This window comes from Anolis carolinensis, chromosome 1 (assembly GCF_035594765.1).
Source record: "Anolis carolinensis isolate JA03-04 chromosome 1, rAnoCar3.1.pri, whole genome shotgun sequence".
In the NCBI taxonomy this organism is placed as follows: Eukaryota; Metazoa; Chordata; class Lepidosauria; order Squamata; family Dactyloidae; genus Anolis; species Anolis carolinensis.
In genome coordinates this window covers 15,729,434-15,749,316 of record NC_085841.1, presented here as the reverse complement: position 1 = coordinate 15,749,316, position 19,883 = coordinate 15,729,434, and the positions used below count along the sequence as shown (strand labels likewise).

Sequence of the window (19,883 nt, the reverse complement as noted above, 5' to 3'; positions counted from 1 at the left end):
TCTCTTAAACAGAGGATCATAATGCCCAAATGTAATTTGATTATTGAATGAGTGTACATTATAACATTAATTGTGGGGTTTCCAAATGTGAGGTCTCCTCAAACAGAAACAAAGAAGGTATACTGAAAATGTTTACCATACAAAACACTTTCATGACTGCATGGGTGAGTTCCCACCATTCTTCTGAGAACAGAACTGGATTAATCTGCTATTTAACTAACTTGATATTATTGTATGAAATAAGGGCAAATCAAAGGAAGAAACTGAGCTGGAGGAACCATGCTGCCTTAGGCTCTTTTGAGCAAAGAAGAGATATAAATATAATGGAAAATAATTATAATTTGCTTGTGGGGAGAGAAATCTCTGTTTTTGTACACCTCTGTTTTGGTCCTCCTCTGTCCAAAAAAAAAAAATCACAGGGCCCCTTTGTGCTCTTCCAGTGTGATGAATCATGGGCCTTGTAGTCCTGTTCCTAGTACTATTGTGGCAGACGAAGAGGAAAACATGGGATTTTCGCCGGTTCAGCCAGAGCCGGAGCCTCTCCACCTGCAGGATGTTGACGTTTGCCCACAAGAATTCAGCCAAACAGGCCTTGGGCAGAACTCCCCCCCCCCCCCCGTTTTCCCGGAGGGAAAATTACTCCAAAGATAGAGGAGCCAGAGAGGCTAATCGCAGAAGCATGAGAATCGCTGCCAAACAAATGGCTGATTAGGTCTGCTTCCCTTGGGAAATTCTAAGGAGTCATGCATCTGGACAGAGTTGGGTTTCGCTTCTCGTTCTCTAGGGAAAGAGTTCTGTTGGCGGGAAAACGAGACCCAATATAGGTGCCTAGCGCCAGGGATACTTTGCGGAGTCAATTGATCAGCTTGAGGAGAGAGATCGTGTGTGGACTTCGTAATCCCAGTTCCTTGCTTCCCGGATCAAGTTTCAAGCCTTGCCTTGTCTCACGTTTTGCCACGGACTTTGTTTCATGCTTCATGTTTGCCTCGTTTTAAGTCTTGGATCAAGTCAAGAATCAAGTTTAATTCCAGCCTTGTTGTCAAGCTTCATTGGACTATAAAGACTCTGTTATTTCCCCACACTATTGCTTGGCAAAGTGTGTGTTTCGGTCAAGTGGATTAAAACTTTGAACTCTAATATCTTATATTGGACAATACATTTCTGGACTATATTTGACCTTATCTGAAAGGTCTGCTTCTGAACTATATTCTTCACTTGTTTTTATTGACTTTATATATTTCTTTAATAAAGATATTAGATAGATTCTGGCCTCTGTGTAAGGTTATTGGTGCTCTGCAGCCTGGGTCCTGACATCCCGGGACCACAGACTTGCCTCTAAAAGCAACTTCCACTCATCCTTTAAAGGGGAGGTTATGCACACCTAAGGAGATTTTTAAAATTAATATTAATTTGTGGGTTTTAATTCAAGCAGTTCCAGTCTTTAACACATTTCGCCAAAAGCTATTACAATTCAGCAGACTGTGCATGCATTTCAAAAAGTCCATACAGTGGCAAGAACTAGAATCATTAGTAGACTCAGAGAAATGGTTACTTTAATGCAGTAATCTTTACTTATTACTTTGAAAAGCATGAGCTAAGGTGTTTTTCAAAATAAAACAAAACGTCAAACAAATGAAGCGATGGAATTATTCTCTTTCATTGAATTAAATGAAACAAAACCAGACAAAATAAAATATTTGGGCAGGTTCAAAATTTACTATGCATTTCATATAAGCAATGCAAGAAATAGCTTCACCTTCCATTTTCCATATAGTAAAGTGGATGGAACAGGAACACTGATACTTGCATATTCCTATGAGAATGCATTCATATCTATATCTATCTATAATTTAGTTTTATGAGGACTTATATTTCGTATGCAGTTGGCTAATTGAATGTTCCTTTTCTACTGAATTAGTAGTTTGATGATGTCCGAAATAAGTAAATTGAGGAAACATCTGGATTAAATCTAAGTGTTGTGCCTGCTACAACAATTGTGTTTCTCTTTGCCACATCCCCCATCATGATCACTTTTCTAATGTACTGAATGAAAGAAAGCAGAAAACAAGATTCTTCCTATAATATTAGGACTGGTGTGTTATTTGAGAACTTCCTGGCAACATAATTCCTGAGAATGGCAGATTCTGTTGGCTGCCTGATTTTCTTAACTATTCTGTCTTTATTTGTACAAAGGTATAGCAGATAAATGCAGATACTAGGTTTCTAGCATGGGTTCTGATCATCTACTGCTATTTAACCCAGAAAGTAAAACTGACCAAAAGTTTACTGCATGCTTTTTGCAGACCATGAAGCCAAGGATTTGAGTCTGCAAGACCTAAACAAGGCAATTGATGATAGAGGACTTGGAGGTCTCTTATCCATAGCATCATCATAAATCAAAGGGAACTCGGTGGCATTTAACAACAATAAATGATGATAATGCAAATAAAATTAGTAATCAAGCTAATCACTCTGGGTTCGTATAGATACTTTAATGGGTCACAATTTATTCACTAAGCTAAATATTCTAAAACAAAGTGTAAAAAGTGCAGTCCTGGGACCATAAGGAGCCCCTGAGGTTATTTTTGTGGATTATGACATAAATCAAATGACTAGACACAAATAAAGTAGGTTTAGTGAATCTTTGAGATTTATGTCAGCACTGTCTTACCAATTGACAATTGTTTCCGTGGGTTATACTAGTTGGAATTAACAATTGGAATTAGATCAGTGAAGGCTGTGACTACATTGGGTGACATTAAATTGGCAAAAAAGGAGGATGAATTCCTTTCCTGTAAGATTCAAGGTATTGTAACAGACCATAAAGTGAAGTCTTTCTGCAGTCCATCTGCAGGTTAACATGAAAAAATATTCCCATTTCAAAACCAGCACAGGATATCTGTTCAAATACTTTTCCTCCTTTCAAAGAGCTCATTGGCCAATACTAGGTTGTGCCTGTTTTTAAATAATCTCCCCTTGCCCCCAAAGGGCCAATTCGTTTAAGAAAATGCTTGCTTAATAAAGAGAGTTCTTAGTTGTTCTAATTAAAATGACTTCACAGGGTGCAGTGAAAGCACAGTGACACAGGTCACATGAACTGCTGATTCACGAAACACTTTTCCAATGGCTTTATTGCAATATTTGAAGTCCTTTCCTTTATTGAAACTATTTATGTAAATGGCCATGTCTTCTTCCAGTATACATCTGAATATCAACCACAGTGACAAAAACTCTGGGTAAAAAGGCAGCTACTAAAAAAGAAAAAAAGAAAAAAAGAAAAAACCATTCCCCAACTACCTCAAATCTAAAGCAGGCCTGTACAATTAATGAACATGTTTGATCAGTCATTGACAGGCATAGAAAACACTCTGGAATTTGTTAGTTTCCTGGAAAAATAAAATTGGCAATTGACAGCACATGGCTACTAAAAATGTACACCCAGAGTTGCACTCATGGTTGCAATAGAAGTGTTTCTTTCTCCCTTTCCTTTTGAAACCAAAATATCCACTCTGGCGTAGAGTATTCACACTGTTCCCAGATTAACAACTGGTTATCTGACAGTGGAAAACCACACTGGGAAGAAAAATTAATTTAGATTTTTTTTTCACTTTTCACCTAGTATTGAGTATCCCAAATTATGTGCAGAAATTACTCCATTGAGGAAAACATACTGCACATACTCATGTATAAGTCAACCCCCTATATAAGTGAAGGCAGGTTTTGGGGCCAAAAATATGAATTTTTATATGATACATGGATAAGTCAAGGGTTATTCTATAAAAAAGGGAAAGGGCCAGTGTGCCTTAGGAGGCCAGCAGCCCCTGGTTTACAACTCAGGACTTTTAAAAACCCAAAAGTGGTGTCATGTTATGATGGAGAGTAGAAGAAGTTGGAGCATATTTTAGGTTCTCCAAGGATGAACTAGGCTTTCACCACTCTATCCAGAGAAGAGCATAGTTTCATTCTGATAAGAGTTAAGATATAGTACTTACATTGGCCAGGATTGTTGAATATAGTTTCAAGACTTCTACATGAGTATATAGGATACCAGGATCTGATCCCAGGTTTACTGATTTAAACTGGATTATATGACTCCGCACTTCCAGGTAATCTGGGATAAACAGAAAACCTGGGATCAGATGCTAGAATAATGACCTGCCTGGAAGTGCCCTTTGGGAGTTTTATTACACATTCATCGTTTCTTTCCTACATCTTGAGAAAGGAGCTCACCTATTGTATAAGGGAAGTTGGGTAAAAATCGATGTAATTATGTCACCTGTAATTATTATTAGGCTTGTAAGCAGAAATAATATGTTAATGCCCTTGAGCAAAAAGCGTCCATCTATATACAGTAAAACTAATGCAGTTTGACACCACTCAATGCTATAGAACATGGGAGTTGCTGTTTTACAAGGTCTTTAGCCTTACCACCAGAGTGTTGGTGCTTCACAAAATTTCAAATCCTAGAATCCATAGCATTTCGACATGCCAGCTAATTCTACAATGTAGATGCTCTATTAGTATGTCAACATTCTTACATGTACCTGATATAAATTATTTCCAGGGCCACTTAGTCCAATAAAACATGGAGAATGATGAATTTGAAATATCTAGCACTACTTTATTGATGGATCACTCTTTCTGCCTCTCCTCTTTTTCATTCAGGTTAATAATAATGAAAGTATCTGTGCAATAAACTAATGGTGCTGCAAGAGATCCCTAACCACGGCATCATGATGCAAGTTCCAGACACTGATCATAGTCCAAAACCATGCAGATATTAAATCCATTACTGCAATGTTTGGCTATTTTATTCTTTTTGCTTTCATTAAAGAACCAACAATACAGTGTTCCCTCACTTATCACTGGGGTTAGGTCCAGAACCACCCGCAATAAGTGAAAATCTGCAAAGTAGGGACACTATATTTGTTTTAATATTTATAAATTATTTAAGTAGTTATACACTATTTTAAGTCTTTATCAACCAATTGTGTGTTGATAAATCGCCTCCTTCTCCTCCTGTTGCCGCTTGGGCTCCTTTTCTCTTTTGGCTTCTCCTTCCTCCCTTCCTTAGGCTGTAAATTGTAATTTTTTATGATTTATAATAGTCTTTTAGAGTTTATTCAAAAATCGCGAAACAGCAAATCCGCGAAAAGTGAACCGCGAAGTAGTGAGGGAACACTGTACAGGAAGCCCCTTAAAATATAGTTCACAAAAATAATATGCAGTCAGCAGTCTGGATTGTCTGCTTTCAAGCATGGCTTGTCTTTAAAAATCACAAAACAGTGATTAGCAGTTTTAGGGATAATGGTTGTGGTGATATTGATGTTACAAGATGATTTCTAATTTCAGCAGATCATCAAAATTGTTTACAGTATAGCATGAGGTGTTCTTTTAGGGGGAAAATAGGTTAAAACTCTGCTGGACATTTTATAAAGCCCTTATGCACATCTAGAGGAGCTTATTGGATCATTGCCAAAGTTTGTAACCTGATATAATAGCCCTTAGTAGATCTGCATAATTAAAAAAGGTAAATCATTAGCTCGTTTCACAAGGTTGCCAACTTAAAACACAGCCAGTAAATCAGGCCAACAAATTAATATGGTTGTATAACACAAATATGTATATTTGAGGTTCTTCTACCTCTCTTTTCCTTTGTGAGTCATCGTTAGTGAAATAATACTGACCATTAAAATGGCTTCAGTTCTCCTAGATGAAACCAAGAGATTCTTCTGATTGTAACGGTGAATTTGAAAGCACACTGCCATGTTGAAAAGTCAACATTCCCATCAGAAAAGAAGAAAATCAACTTACCGTCGTTTATGACAAGATGTACTGTACTCATATAAACATTAACCAGGAGGCAAAACACTAAATAGGCATAGGAAGGGGAAGAAAATAGCTTAGGGAAATAAGAAAGCACCCACCTTCCACATGGTTGTCTTCTGAAAGCACATAACAAGGAGGGAGAGAAAAGGGAAAAAGAAAACATTCATTAAGCAGCATGCAGACTGGAACTTGCCTTTGCATGTGAGCACCATGCAAGGCACCAAACACCACATGCAAGTGATCCATTGCTAGTATTCAAAAAAGGGGAGTGGGTAGGGGAGACCAAAAGCACAGGGGAGCAGTGTTTCCTCTGTTAAAATGTGGTGGGGGAATCTTGTTTCTATGCAAAATTTGAAACAAAAATAACTGCCATTTCTTAAATGAAAGGGGGTTCTGTTTGACAAATGGACCTGTGAGATAACTCAAAGTCATCCATCAGAAGTTGCTGGATTAGTAAATGGTTTCCAAAAGTGCAATGGGTGTGTCAAGTGGATACTTTCTAAACAGAAAGAAAGAAAACCAAGAGAAAGAAAAAGGTGCCAAGAGTCAAGCTTGAATGGAAGGGGTACCCTCTGGGTTAAACCCCTGTCCCTTAAATCCCACATAAGTGGGAGACTGATTGTGGTTTTTCATTGGGAACAAATAAACCATCTATGGAGGATAAAGTTCTTGATTCAAATACCCTCGTAACTCAAAGCATGTCTAACCAACTTTGTCTTCTTTTCAGCACACACACAAAACATACTAAGCTAAACCTAACTGGCTCTTAACCAATCTGAATCTGTTACAAGAGCCAGATGTAACAGAAGTCACTTTTCCAACTATTTATCTGCTTACCTTGAACATCATAAATTCTGAAATGTACAGCTAGGTTTCCAGTAAATTAAAAGTACAGGAGGCAATCAAGTTTTAAAAAGAAGAAAAATAATAAAAGTAGGACCCTGAAAGCATCCTTGGGAGCCTCTACCTAGCTCAAATTAAGCCATGTTCTAATAACATCTCCATATCCTGGCCAGTACATGGTTTCCTGAAACCATTAATGTGACCAAATGCCATTAGATTAGCTGACTTCTGGTCCCAGCATAAGTAGATTAGCACTGGAGGACCTACAAATCAAAATGAGCTTGTAGAGTTGCTACACTAGGAAATTCTTAGTGTAGCAACAATTCTGCAATTTCATTTTGCAGAGATTGGAACCCTGGTGAAGATGCAGAGATTCACTACTAGAGAAGTCTAAACTTACCCTCGCAAAACTCTGACTGGTTGGACCTTTGAAAAAAATGAGATCCAGCCAGCTTGCACCTCTCACTAAGATATACCATGTAAGCTATTTTCATCTTTTGGTGTTTAATAAAATAGAGCTGACATGGCAATTCCCAGGGGAAGAAAATGACAATTGAAGGCATATATTTCATACTATACTATAAAGGAGTTTCAATAAGCCACACAGCTTGTCACACAGGTGAAAAAGGTCTCACTTGTTCATAACTACTAAGAATCCAGATATCTAGCTGTGAGTAGATTATTTGCATTTTGACCTCTGGTGTACCTTCTTCTGTATCAGTACAAGGGATGTGCATGATATATGTTTCCTTAGTTTCTTACATGCAATAATTTCATGTTGACCATTCGTCTACATGAAACAAATGACAACATTTTTGTAGGAAACGAGAGGCAACACGAATATGAAAGCAACACAGACATCGTGCTTGCTTTCGTTTTCTCCGGCTCCTGTAACAATAAGCAGGTATTGACAGAGGGCTGCTTTCCCATTACAGGTGATGTGTACCAATGGGGCTAATAATATTAATATTAATAACAATAGTTACTCTGGGACCCTAAGCTGAGTCTCAGAGAGGTCTGCTTCCCCATGACAGCTGATGTGTAACAATGGGTGTTAATAATAATAATAATATTAATAACAATAGTTAGTTACTCTGGGAGAGGTCTACTTCCCCATAACAGCTGATGTGTGCCAATGGGTGTTAATAATAATATTAATATTAATAACAATAGTACTCTGTAGAAGACTCAAATGTTTTAAAAGTTGGTGGGCTAAAAGGGGTCAAAATGCCCTCTGTGTGTGGCAATTTTCATCCCTCTAGCCCAAAAACTGAGCGGGGAGGGGTGGGTAAGCTTTGGAAGCCCTCCCATTGCCGCCAATGGCGTGAACTTTTTTTGTTTTTTGTTTTGTAAGCCAGATGAAAATTCTATTTGTATAGGTTCCCCATTTTCAGAAATGGGGACAAATACAAAACTGATACAAAATGAATGAAACTAAACTAAAGGGACAGCGATTCCGTACAAATGCACACCACTAATCAGTACTCACCATAAGTGTACTTACTCAAATCTAATGCTCGCCTTTTTTGGCCAAATGACCTTCCCAAAATTAGGGTGTACATTAGATCTGTGTAACATGGTAATTTTAATGCTGAAACAAAGTAAAAGGGGAAGTTATTTCAGGAGCACCTGGAGCTCCTATATGAGGGACATCATCTCAAATTTAATTGCCATGGCTCAATGCTATGCAATGCTGAAATGTATAGTTTGGTGATAAATCAGCATCCTTTGGCAGCTTCTATGATCACAAACTGCAGCCTCCATGACTCAATAAGATTGAATCAAAGCAGGTAAAGTGCATTCACTCTGCAGCATAGATTTACCCCAATGTTTTATTTTCCATTGCTGGAAGCTTTGATATTCCTACACTTTTGTTTTTAAAGAAGGAAATCAAAGCAAGCAGCACATCTTTTTGACCAAATGGCAAAGAATGCACTTTTGCCACCAGTAAATATGGTTTCTATTGCCAGTAGGCAGTGGCTAAAAGCCACCATTGTTATGTTTCACATAATGTGTCTGAGGCAGTAATATGTCTTTGCTCTGTGCATGAGATAAAAAAGCTTGTTTTTTCTTAATTTTTACATGATTTACATTATTATTACTTTTCAGATTTGAAGACTTTTTTTGCAAAAAAAAAAAAAACCCTGCAAGGATTTTAATTGGTAAAACATGTCATCTGTTTATTTACAATGAGCCTATGAATTTCACAGGGTATTCCTAGACATGGAATACTTAGAGATAGTTTCTCATTTCCTACTTCTGAATTAGAGCCTATAATATCTGGTATTTCTTGGTAGTCTCCCATCTCAGTATGAAAAGGAGTTGACCATGCTCAGCTTCCTAGATCAGATGGTATCCCCTTAGGGCAGAGTTTCTTAAAATGTACTACACTAGATGTTTTGAACTTCAACTCCCACAATTTCTAACAGCTGGTAAGCTGGCTGGTATTTCTGGGAGCTGAAGTCTAAAAACCTAAAGGAACACAGTTTGAGAAGCACTGCCTTAGGGTATTCAGGCTGGTAAAATATATCACATTATGCGTTGTATAAACCCACTTTACAAAAGCCTATCAAATTCATTTGTTGCATTGAAAAACAATTTTTGTGCAAAACTGCCAACAATTTTTAAAAGTTGCTTATGCTGACAATGAAAAAGGAGGTTGGATTCAATGACTTTTGTGGTATCTTCCAACTCTATGATTCTATGCACAATTGCCAAAAAAACTTTTTTTATTTCTTTGTCTGAGGATACTCTTTCTCAATAAAGATTAAAAAAAATCTTGAATGTTATTTCTATCCTTACCCTGAAACAGTTACTCCAGGGCAGTTGTGGAAGTGTGGGACCACTCCATGACTCCAAGGGTACATTAAGTTCTGTGACCCTTTCTCATGTCTTAACAGCCAATAAAAGGTGATGAAAATTAGTGCCAGGCATAACGGAATACCAGATTTTTTTTCTGAATTCTGGGTAGACAAAATACAGACTCTGTTTTGCATGTGGTCCCCAAGGATATTTTTTTTGGGGGGGGGGGCGGAGAGAGAAAGAGAGAGAGAGAGACGGAACTATCTGAGACCTGAAAATGTCATTTTTTAAATCCAGATCTAACATCTGGCACACTTCCTGGCTTAAAGCCTTCTTTGAATCTCTGACAGACTAGCAAAAGCTACCAGAAATTAGACAAAATTGTCCTGCATTCTTTAGAGGAGATTGGCCATCTCAGTAAAAGAAACATTCAAAGATGGGGATAGTATTAGGTGAGTGTAGCTTTTTGAGGTCAGGTTAGCAAGGTGTATCATACCACCCTGGAACCCTGTCAGTTGTCTATCTCTGCCCCAGTCTTTCATTTTTTTTCCATAAGGGAAGTTCTTTTTTTACTATCTGCACGTTAAAAATTCAACAGCTCAAATCTTTTCAGTCCATGTTAAAACTTAAAGAGTTTCTCTCTTTATATCATGAACTAGTTGGAAGTGTTGCTGACTACTAATTATTTTCCTTCTTTCTTCTTCCTTAAATGTGTTGATGGCTGTAGTTACAGTAAACAGGACAGGGTTTGTAAAAAAACCCCTCTGAAGATCATTAATACAAATGAACAACAACTACAGAATTATGCCTAATTATATTAACTAACCACACACAGTCTGTCATTTCACACCAACAGTAATAATTTCTATTCATTCAAAATCAAAAATATTCTTCATGACTTAAAATAATTTGGAGCTTATTAAAAAAGGGGGGGGGGAATAATTCACATAAAATTCAAACTTGGCATAGTTTACCAATGAGTATTTTAAATGATTAGACTAAAACTATGCCAAGTGATAAACTCCAAAGAACATGGATGAAGCCACTTAAACCTTAATAAATTGGTTGCAAATTGGCAAATCATTCACACAAACATTCCTGAGTGTTTCCCATTCAAAATCAACCATTGCTGAAAGCCATCAAATTTATTTCTGGGCAAAGAAAATAATCAGGAAAAAAGAAAACTGCATAGGACCCTGGAAGCAACTGATGGAAGGAGTTGGCAGAAAATTAAATTGCCAGTTGCTTGATAACTTGCTGTTTTTGTAGCTCCATGAAGGCAGCAAATACAGAAGGTGGAACAAATCCTTGACTGATGCATGGCTTGGTTTGTCCCAGGCAGCACAATACTCCAATATAAACACAGTGTATGAATTGCTGACACAAAGATTTTACTGAGAATCAAATAAGAAATTCTGAGCTCCATGAATCCAATATAAGTGGAATGAAGGAAATGTAAATGTATAGATTATTATATTGTTAATCCATCTTTAGAAAATGTTTACAGTTTGTGGAAAGCCTAGAAATCAAAGTTAAATCCAAAAAAACCCCCCACTGATATATGATAGTTGTGAATATTTCTTAGGTATCTAGGAGCTTGTGGATCCTCCAGAATGGTGGCTTGACTTCACATAATTGTCTGAAATTATAAACATAAAGGAGTGTTCAACCATTTAATAGGCTGCATTTGGCCTTGTGGGATGGAAATTGTGGAGACCTAAACTAGATGGGGGCCGGGCTGTGGTGCAGGCTGTATTGCAGCCTGCTGCAATAAATCACTCTGACCATGAGGTCATGAGTTCGAGGCCAGCCCGTGGCGGGGTGAGCACCCATCAATTAAAAAATAAAAAATAGCCCCTGCTCGTTGCTGACTTAGCAACCTGAAAGATAGTTGCATCTATCAAGTAGGAAATAAGGTACCACTTATAAAGTGGAGAGGCAAATTTAACTAATTTACAACATTGGAATGAGGAAGTACCGTCACAGTGGATGATGAAGCAGCTGCTCCCCCCCCCCGTGGCCAGAATCGAACATCCCCTCAGAAGAAGGTTAAATTGCCTCTGTGTCTGTCTCTGTCTTTGTTCTATGTGTATATGGGCATTGAATGTTTGCCCTATATGTATATAATGTGATTCGCCCTGAGTCCCCTTCGGGGTGAGAAAGGCAGAATATAAATACTGTAAATAAATAAATAAATAAATACACACTGAAACATAGAAAAGGGTCAGCATAAAAAGAGAAGTAAAACAAAGGTCAAACTAGTCAAGTCAAAGTACAATTGGCCACATATTCATATTCCTGCATTGGTTGTATTCTATAAGGGCTGACACACTAAATTATATCCTTGTCATTACCGCCTTCCATCAGGAAATCTATGTCCTCAATGTGAAAGACCATGTGGATCCAGAAATCCACATATGGACCCACCACCAAGACTTTACTCTTGGATGACAATCATACTCGGCCACGGTTGATCCCTTATGATGACTCAGTTAAAGCATAGAGAAGTATAATGGATGACTTCGATTTTTGTCCTAATTAAGGGCAGAAGTCTACTGGCTGTGATGATGTAAGAGCTAGGTGCTTTATTGTGTTTTCCTGCATGGCAGTGGATTGGACTGGATGGTCTTTGTGGTATCTTCCAAATCTATGATTCTATAATGCTATCCAATGTATATAATATACGTCCTTGTATTTTGACATTTGAAGCTGTGTTTTGGACGCTACTTTAGGGCCCTTCTGCAGAGGCCTCAATTCTGGGATGAATTGGGATATTTTATCCCAGTTCCTCCCAGGATTGAGGCCTCACATCCATCCCAAACTCCAGGCTTTCTGGGGTAGCTACATGTCCTCCTGGGTCAACCAGAGGGTTTCCCTTCTCTCTCCCCCCCCCCAAACTCACGATACATCATTTTCACGCACCAAGAACTTTACCAAAGGGCCTGAGCATGCAGCCAGACCCCTCACATACATTTTGGGAGTAAATGGGGGGCTAGGATAGGAGAGTGGGGGTGCCATCCTGCTCCTTCAAGCTCTTGTAGTCTGAAGAACCAGGATTACAGTGGGGATTGACCTCAAGGATGATGGAAGTGGTCTCGGGAGTCAATCCCCATAGGGCCCACACATGGACAGATCCAGATCTTACAGTAAGGTCTGGATCTTTCCAGGTGTCAAATTAATCTGGAGTAATCTGGCAAATCCCATTTTATTCCAGATTAATTTGGGTTTACTTGAGGTGTCATTTTGATGCTTCAGGTAAACCCTTGACAAGTCTTGCATTTTGGGCCTGTCTGGAAGGGCCCTTAGATCTAAGGTATTCTTCCGGTATATCCATTAGAATAGTTTTTATCTCTTTATTATTGAACTGTTTTTGTGCTGAATCTATTGTTGAGGTTTCTTTTCATGACAAAAGCAAAATAAAAGATTATTGTATACAAAAATATGGTGATTTCTATACTCGAAATTGTATTTCATACTTGAAATTGCATGTGGTTATACTCATAAGTGGCATGGGAACAGAATATTCCACAAATACTTATTTTCTGTATTTGGATACTTTTTCTCAGTCTACCTCTTTGTTCTGGAATACTAAAAATGTACTGATACTTACAATTTCTTGAATAATTTATAAATAAATACAGAACATGCCTTATAATGATTCAGCTAGTACCCTGTTTCCCCTAAAATAAGACATCCCCAGAAAATAAGACCTACTAGAGGTTTTGCTGAATTGCTAAATATAAGGCCTCCCCTGAAAGTAAGACCTCGCAAAGTTTTTGTTTGGAAGCATGCCGAACGAACAGAACACCAGAGCATGCAAGATCGGTAAATGTATGTACCATAGAGTGTTGTACATGGAAATATTAGTAGTAACAAGAAATTCTTGATAGGATTCATAGTTTGTCTGGTTATGCTGGTTTGTGATGACAACTACTGTACAGTATATAATAAATGTTCAATTTTTTTGCTCAACAATAAATGTGAATTCTTCTTCATGGAAAAATAAGACGTCCCCTGAAAATAAGACCTAGTGCATCTTTGGGAGCAAAAATTAATCTAAGACACTGTCTTATTTTCAGGGAAACACGGTAGTAGCTAGTAATTTCTGTGCCTTATCTGATTCTTTAAAGGAGTTCTCTTGAATAGGTCCAGAACAGTGAATAGTTCTGGAGTCCAACCATTTACCCATCTAGATGAATATTGTCTATGCTGATTGACAGAAGCTTTCTAGATTTTCAGAGAGGAGATCTTTACAGATATATTGGCGGCTGTTAGAAATAGAACCCAGGATGTTCTGCATGCAAAGACTGCTTTACCATTCAACTCTGCCTCTCCCTAGGATTTATTAAAAATGTTGGCCATTTATAGCCTGCAAGTTAATTAAAGTCTGAAGGCAAATGTAAGATGTAAAAGTTGCCTATGACCTACATTTAGGACATAGCTGAGCAAAAATTAATATTAGATGTTATTCCCACATCTTTTGAGCAGCATGTTAAATGGTAGTCATAGATTTACCTGCCAATTTTTAAAGCTACAATTCAAAGCAGACTTTGTATGCATGGTAAGAAATAATCTGTAAAATATTCCCTTTCCATATGTGACTACATTTCCAGCCAAACAAAGAATGATATTTGTAATACCAATATATTACAGTTGGTATTTTATTTGATGCCTATTATTTTACAACATTCTTTTAACATAGGGTAAGATAAGAATAGGGGGCTGGATCCACTGGTAGAATGGCAGAAAATAGCAGAATTATGTATGTGTGTATGTTTGTGTATATGTGTGTGAGACAATTCAGAGTGAAATGGGATAGTCCCCCCAGTTATTTTCCAAGATATTCAAAACATTACAGAGAGGGGTGATGAAATAGGGGAGGGAAAGCCTGCAATGCAACATTGGATTGAGTCAAGGATGAAAAGCACATCTATGTGCTGCAGAAAAAAGAAGAGCGACCCATTCTAAGTTTTGCTGTATATTGTATACCAAGCAAGCATTGGAAGACTGGATTAATACAGCTCCGCTGCATATTGATAGTATAGCAATTAATTGAATAACTATACACAGAATATCTTCACTATTTCCTTGGTTCTTTGTGCATTTCTGCTTCAATCAACTATTCATGAAAACTATATATCTATCAGTTGGATAGTGCCCAGACTGGCCTGATTCACATCTATAGTGGGGAAAATACATGGAAAATTGATAAAGAGCAAATTCAGATTTGCCTTCAACTTTGATACATCTAAGAGCAGAATCAGGGAAGATACTCCCGTGAAAAAGATACTCCAGTGAAGGAGATGAGCACTGCTTCTTTGAGTACTAATGTCCTGTCAACCAGCACTATTGTACTCTGTATTAGCTTTTGAGCACAACTTTTAAAATTGATTACCAGCTATTTCTATCAAAACTAACACATGAACAGTGTGGAATGATTTAGGAGTATACCATATAGCTACATTGCTACAAGCAAGCTAGCATTTCAATTGGTTCAAAGCTCAAAAGGTATATAGATTGGTCCAGGCAATTTCTAGCTTTCCTCTACTATCTACTTTTTAAAGACTGAAACACACCATCCATAAATTCAAAACACGATATGTGCTATTAGCCAATTCCTCATATTTCAAAGGAAACATACATACAGCTTCAAGGAATGAACAGAGAACAACCTGTGCTCTGTTGTCCATTCACTCCAACTCATTATTCTTAGGTTCACTGTGAAGATAGATATTGCCTTGGCTAAAAGTATTGAGTACCCATCTTCTCCATATATATATATATATATATATATATATTCCTTGAAATAAAAAAACAACCCAGTTATCACTCAATTTAGTGGCACTGAGCTGCCAAAATATCCATAGACTCAAGAATTAAACAAAACTCAAAATCAATCAAATGCTGATTTAAGACTAACATACAGTCACCTATTCCAGTTCTAAGCATTCTGGAAACACTTTGAGTAGTACCATTTATTACCTGCTACAGGACATTTGTTGAGTTGACTATTGCTTATAAATTCACAAGCTTGCCTAACACCAAGCCAAATCAGGAAATCATCTAGTTCAGTGCTGTCTATGCCAGAAGAAGCAGACAAACAAGGAGTATTTATTTTTTATGCAGAAAATGATTCTTCCTGATTGCTTCCTCTGCAAATGATACATGATAATTTTGTGAATAATACATTTCAAACTACAAATAGTCTCCAAAAGACAGAAGAAAAACAATGAAAAATATTTGTTGCTTACTTCAAGAATGAAATCAGAAAAGAAATGCACTTCTACTGAAGGACACTAAATATATGTGAGGACTACATGATTCCTACTCTTGAGTTATAATGATTGACAATAGCACTTCAGGGTTTTCCAAATATACTGGTTATTTTGTCTGGAAATGCAAAATTAGGTCTTTTGGATGCAAAGTATGAATGTGTCTAGCAATGAGCTAGGGTGACCCGGCTATTAGTAGATCTTCATATACAGAGTAAGGACTATAGTCATGGAGACCAAGCTTCAAATCATCACTCAGATATGGAAAAAGACTGGTTGACCTTGGGCAAGTCACAGAGGAAGGTGGGGAAATCCCCTTCTGAACCAATCTTGCCAAGAAAACCCAGTGACAAGCTTGCTTTAGAGTTAACATAAATGTCTCGAAGGCAAACAACAACAACATATTTGATAATTATTTACCAACATTTTCAATCAGGGCAAAGTCCATTTGAGAGTTTAAGTGACAGATTTACCATCCATGCCCAGGACCAAGTTTGGATAGCTGACTTTTAAAAGCCTAGCTCAAATCTCTGTGTATTTTCAGTGATAACCACTTCTATCACCTGGTGGAAAGATTTTTAGCTTCATGATCTTTCTGCTAACACGGTGGCCAACATTTAACATTGTCCATTGGCACAGAAATGACTTATTTGTATTTAGCAGGTTCTTCTAGATAATAGCATTTTAGCTTTAGAATCTACAGCATAATGGACCAGAGGAGTAAACTTTCCTTTTAGTGATTTATTTTTGTAGCAGCTGTGATTTTCCTTTGTTTGCATCTTCTCTATAAACCTTTGGCAATCTATCTTTCATCAGTCTCATTAGCCAAGGACCCCATTAATCCAACTAGAAAACTGGAGTGTCACCCATGGGATAGTCTGTGTAGCTTAGGGGCCCATTTCTGTCATTTTCTGTAAGAGAATGCTGGAACCCTTCAGCTGAAGGAATAAAATTCTTTTCCTGCCACAGATTGTCTGCTTCACCATATACTGGGAACAAAGTTTATCTTGTAAGAGTGATGTGTGACAGTTTACTCTGGGAGTCCTGGATTGTAACCAGTTCCAGCTCAGAACAATATTCAATCAAGTTAGTGTTGAGTTGGAATGGCTATCTGATTTTATTATTATTATAAGCTCATCTTGTAGGGAATAACTGTTGCAATGGAATCTGCTGGTGTAGATTGCCTAGAATTTTATTTAGGTCAAGTTTCTTCATTCAACAAGCTCTTCACTTTCACAGGAGTTAGGAATGATTCCCGTGAAAGTGGAAAAACTGATGGTTAAAAACACCATTATTTTTCAAGGAATCTCTAGGTATTCTAGTATGACTCTTCCACCAGAAGCTGAACATAGAATCTGGCTGGAGGAACTACAAATGCTTGGAATAGTATTCCCTCTAGGACAGTGGTTCTCAACCTGTGGGTCCCCAGATGTTTTGGTCTTCAACTCCCAGAAATCCTAACAGCTGATAAATTTGCTGGGATTTCTGGGAGTTGTAGGCCAAAACATCTGGGGACCCACAGGTTGAGAACCACTGCTCTAGAAATCTTTAGGCCTTTCAGCATGACCTGGAAGTTAACCAAAGAGTCATGCTGGAGGACCTAGAGATTCCTACAGAGAATATGCTGTTCCCTTTGAAAAAATACTATTTCCTGGACAAAGCAACCACATTCTAATAACTGTGTAGCATACACTCCAAACTTCAAAGATTCTCATTAGTTTTGATTTTTGATTTTCAATAAACACAATTTCCAAACATTTTCCTAATGTTTTTGAATATTTCCATCCATAATATGTGGTGTTAAAATATATGCAGTATTTATTTTCTAATCAACCCCAAACATGAAATGTGAAATGTATTATAGTTTAGCATCAAATCATATTGTTTGAAATTTTATCACATAAATTGATTGATTGTATGCAATCAATAATTAGCTGAGCTTCTGAAAAGGTACTAAAGACATCTTACATATTGCCAGTGGCAAATCAGAGAGCAAGAATAAATCATATTGATAGGTTGTGAAAATAACATTAATGGCAGTAATTCTGGAAGTTGTTCTGTTTAGCAAAATTTGTGCAAGAGAGAACAGTTACCTTTGCACAACATGGTTTTAGCAGAAACACAATATGAAACCATTATAAAAGTCAGGGCTGGGGCTCATGCCAGTACTATAGAGATGTTGCAATGAAATTCCCATCTTACGCAATATTTGCTATATTGAAGGGCTGCTGCTGAGATCTGCTTCTTATGACATCTGGAAAGTTATGCCTTCCTTACATTAGAGATTGAAAAGGGTCTAGCAAACATTGTGTAACAACTTGTGCAAGAAATTATGTGACATCTTGCAGTAACAGAATCTCACTGCTGGATTTCAGTTCTGCTTACTCATTCAAAGGACTTGAGTAATGTAAAGAAAAGCCCTTTCACTTAGTCCATTTTAGGTCATCTTTGAATCTGACCATATAATCAGGGCTGTCATACTAAAAATTAAGCTTTTATTATTTGGGTTTAGAAGCGATATTAGAGCTTTGCCATTATGATATCTTTAGACTACACTCAGAAAACCTATATCCCTGTAATGTAATTATGCAATACAAATATTTCTGCATATTGGAGTAAAATTCATAATAACATTGAACTCTATAACAGTACATGACCATATTATATAATATGTGTCATAGTAAATGTATAATGAAATTAGGTATATGAATCCACATTTATTTATCCGATTATTATTTTTTCTGTTGTATCTTAGTAAAAATTATCCCAGAAAAATGTTGCCATCACTCAAGCTTATTTCTTTAAGCAGAATCAGTGCCTAAGGTTCTTACTGTAATTCAAGAACATTTTAATCAAAGTGTTGAACATTCTGAATCAAGCTTCTTCATACTTTTACATGTTAATTTAGATTCCTTGGTTACATTTATCAATATTATGTCAGTTATTTTACTTGATGTAGAAATTAGGAGAATATGAGGCAAATCAGTTGCAAGAAAGGAACACTAACAGGGTGCTTAGTATGCTTCATGATGCTTTGCAAGTTCCAAGATTGCTCTCCTCTATGAAATATTTTCAAAAGGGCTCCGTATTCTCGCAACTTATTACAACACTTTCTTAGGATACTGTATATTCATGTTTAAGTCTAGAAATATTAGTAAAATAAATGAAGTGCCAAAACCCAGGTCATCTTATGTACAGGTCAATGTAAGTACTGTATCATAATTCTTATCCAAAAAGGAACCATTTCCGAGTAGAGTGGTGAAAGGTGAGAACCTATTCAGTCATAGGAGAATCCAAAAGAAGTACCTTTACTTTCTCTGCTGTGGTTCTGCTTCTGATATTTTAAAGTACTTGCAGGGGAAAATAGCTGCAGGAAACCTTCAATCATTACCCAATACCCCTGCTAACTGTTTACTTACTTACTTACTTAGATGATCCCTTGTAGCCTGAGGATGATGGCCCTCCAAGTGTAGTGTCTTGGTGGTGGATGTATAGGTGTCTGTGGAGACCTATTCTTGACCGGCATGTTCTTCCACAGTGAAGACATCGTTTTCCAGATGGTAGGTGTCCCCGGTCAGGGTTGGCTTGATGTACCTTTTTCTTGGCACTTTTCTCCCTTATGCCTTCTGTTTTTACCTCTTCGAATTCTGCAGGATGGTTGGTTACAGTTGACCTCCAGTTAGAGTGCTCAAAAGCCAGGGCTTCCCAGTTCTCAGTTTTTAAGGTTGGCTTTAAGTCCATGTTTAAATCTCCTTTGCTGTCCACGAACATTACGTTTCCTGTTCTTGAATTGGGAGTATAGCAACTGTTTTGGGAGATGGGATTGGGCATTCAGACAACGTGGCTAGTCCAGTGGAGTTGATGGCATAGGGTCATCGCTTCAATGCCGGTGGTTTTTACTTCCTTCAGCATGCTGACATTTGTCCACCTGTCTTCCCAAATGATTTGTAGGATTTTTCAGAGGCAATGCTGATGGTATCATTCCAGGAGTTGAGTGTGACCCCCTTCAATCATTACCCATGCTAACTGCAATGCTATATTAAATCAGCAATTTTTACAAACTCAATATGCTGTATGAGGCTGGAATAGAATTCTGGGACAAGCTCACAAGATAAAGTGAAAAAAAAATTCTTATTT

At 37.4% G+C, this 19,883-nt stretch overlaps 1 protein-coding gene across 39 annotated transcripts in view; it reads right to left on the bottom strand.

Moving 5' to 3' along the window:
- nrxn1 (neurexin 1) overlaps window positions 1–19,883 on the bottom strand; it is a 1,150,439-nt gene that overhangs the window by 1,000,181 nt on the left and 130,375 nt on the right. For 25 of the 39 annotated variants that reach the window (XM_062968899.1, XM_062968862.1, XM_062968856.1 and 22 more), the window contains exon 3: window positions 5,928–5,945. The exons of 11 other annotated variants lie outside the window; for them this stretch is intronic. In XM_062968899.1, the coding sequence (XP_062824969.1) occupies window positions 5,928–5,945 (18 nt within the window). The remainder of the gene's footprint in view (window positions 1–5,927; window positions 5,946–19,883) is intronic. 3 more of the 39 variants (XM_062968857.1, XM_062968869.1, XM_062968904.1) reach the window with 1 other exon arrangement.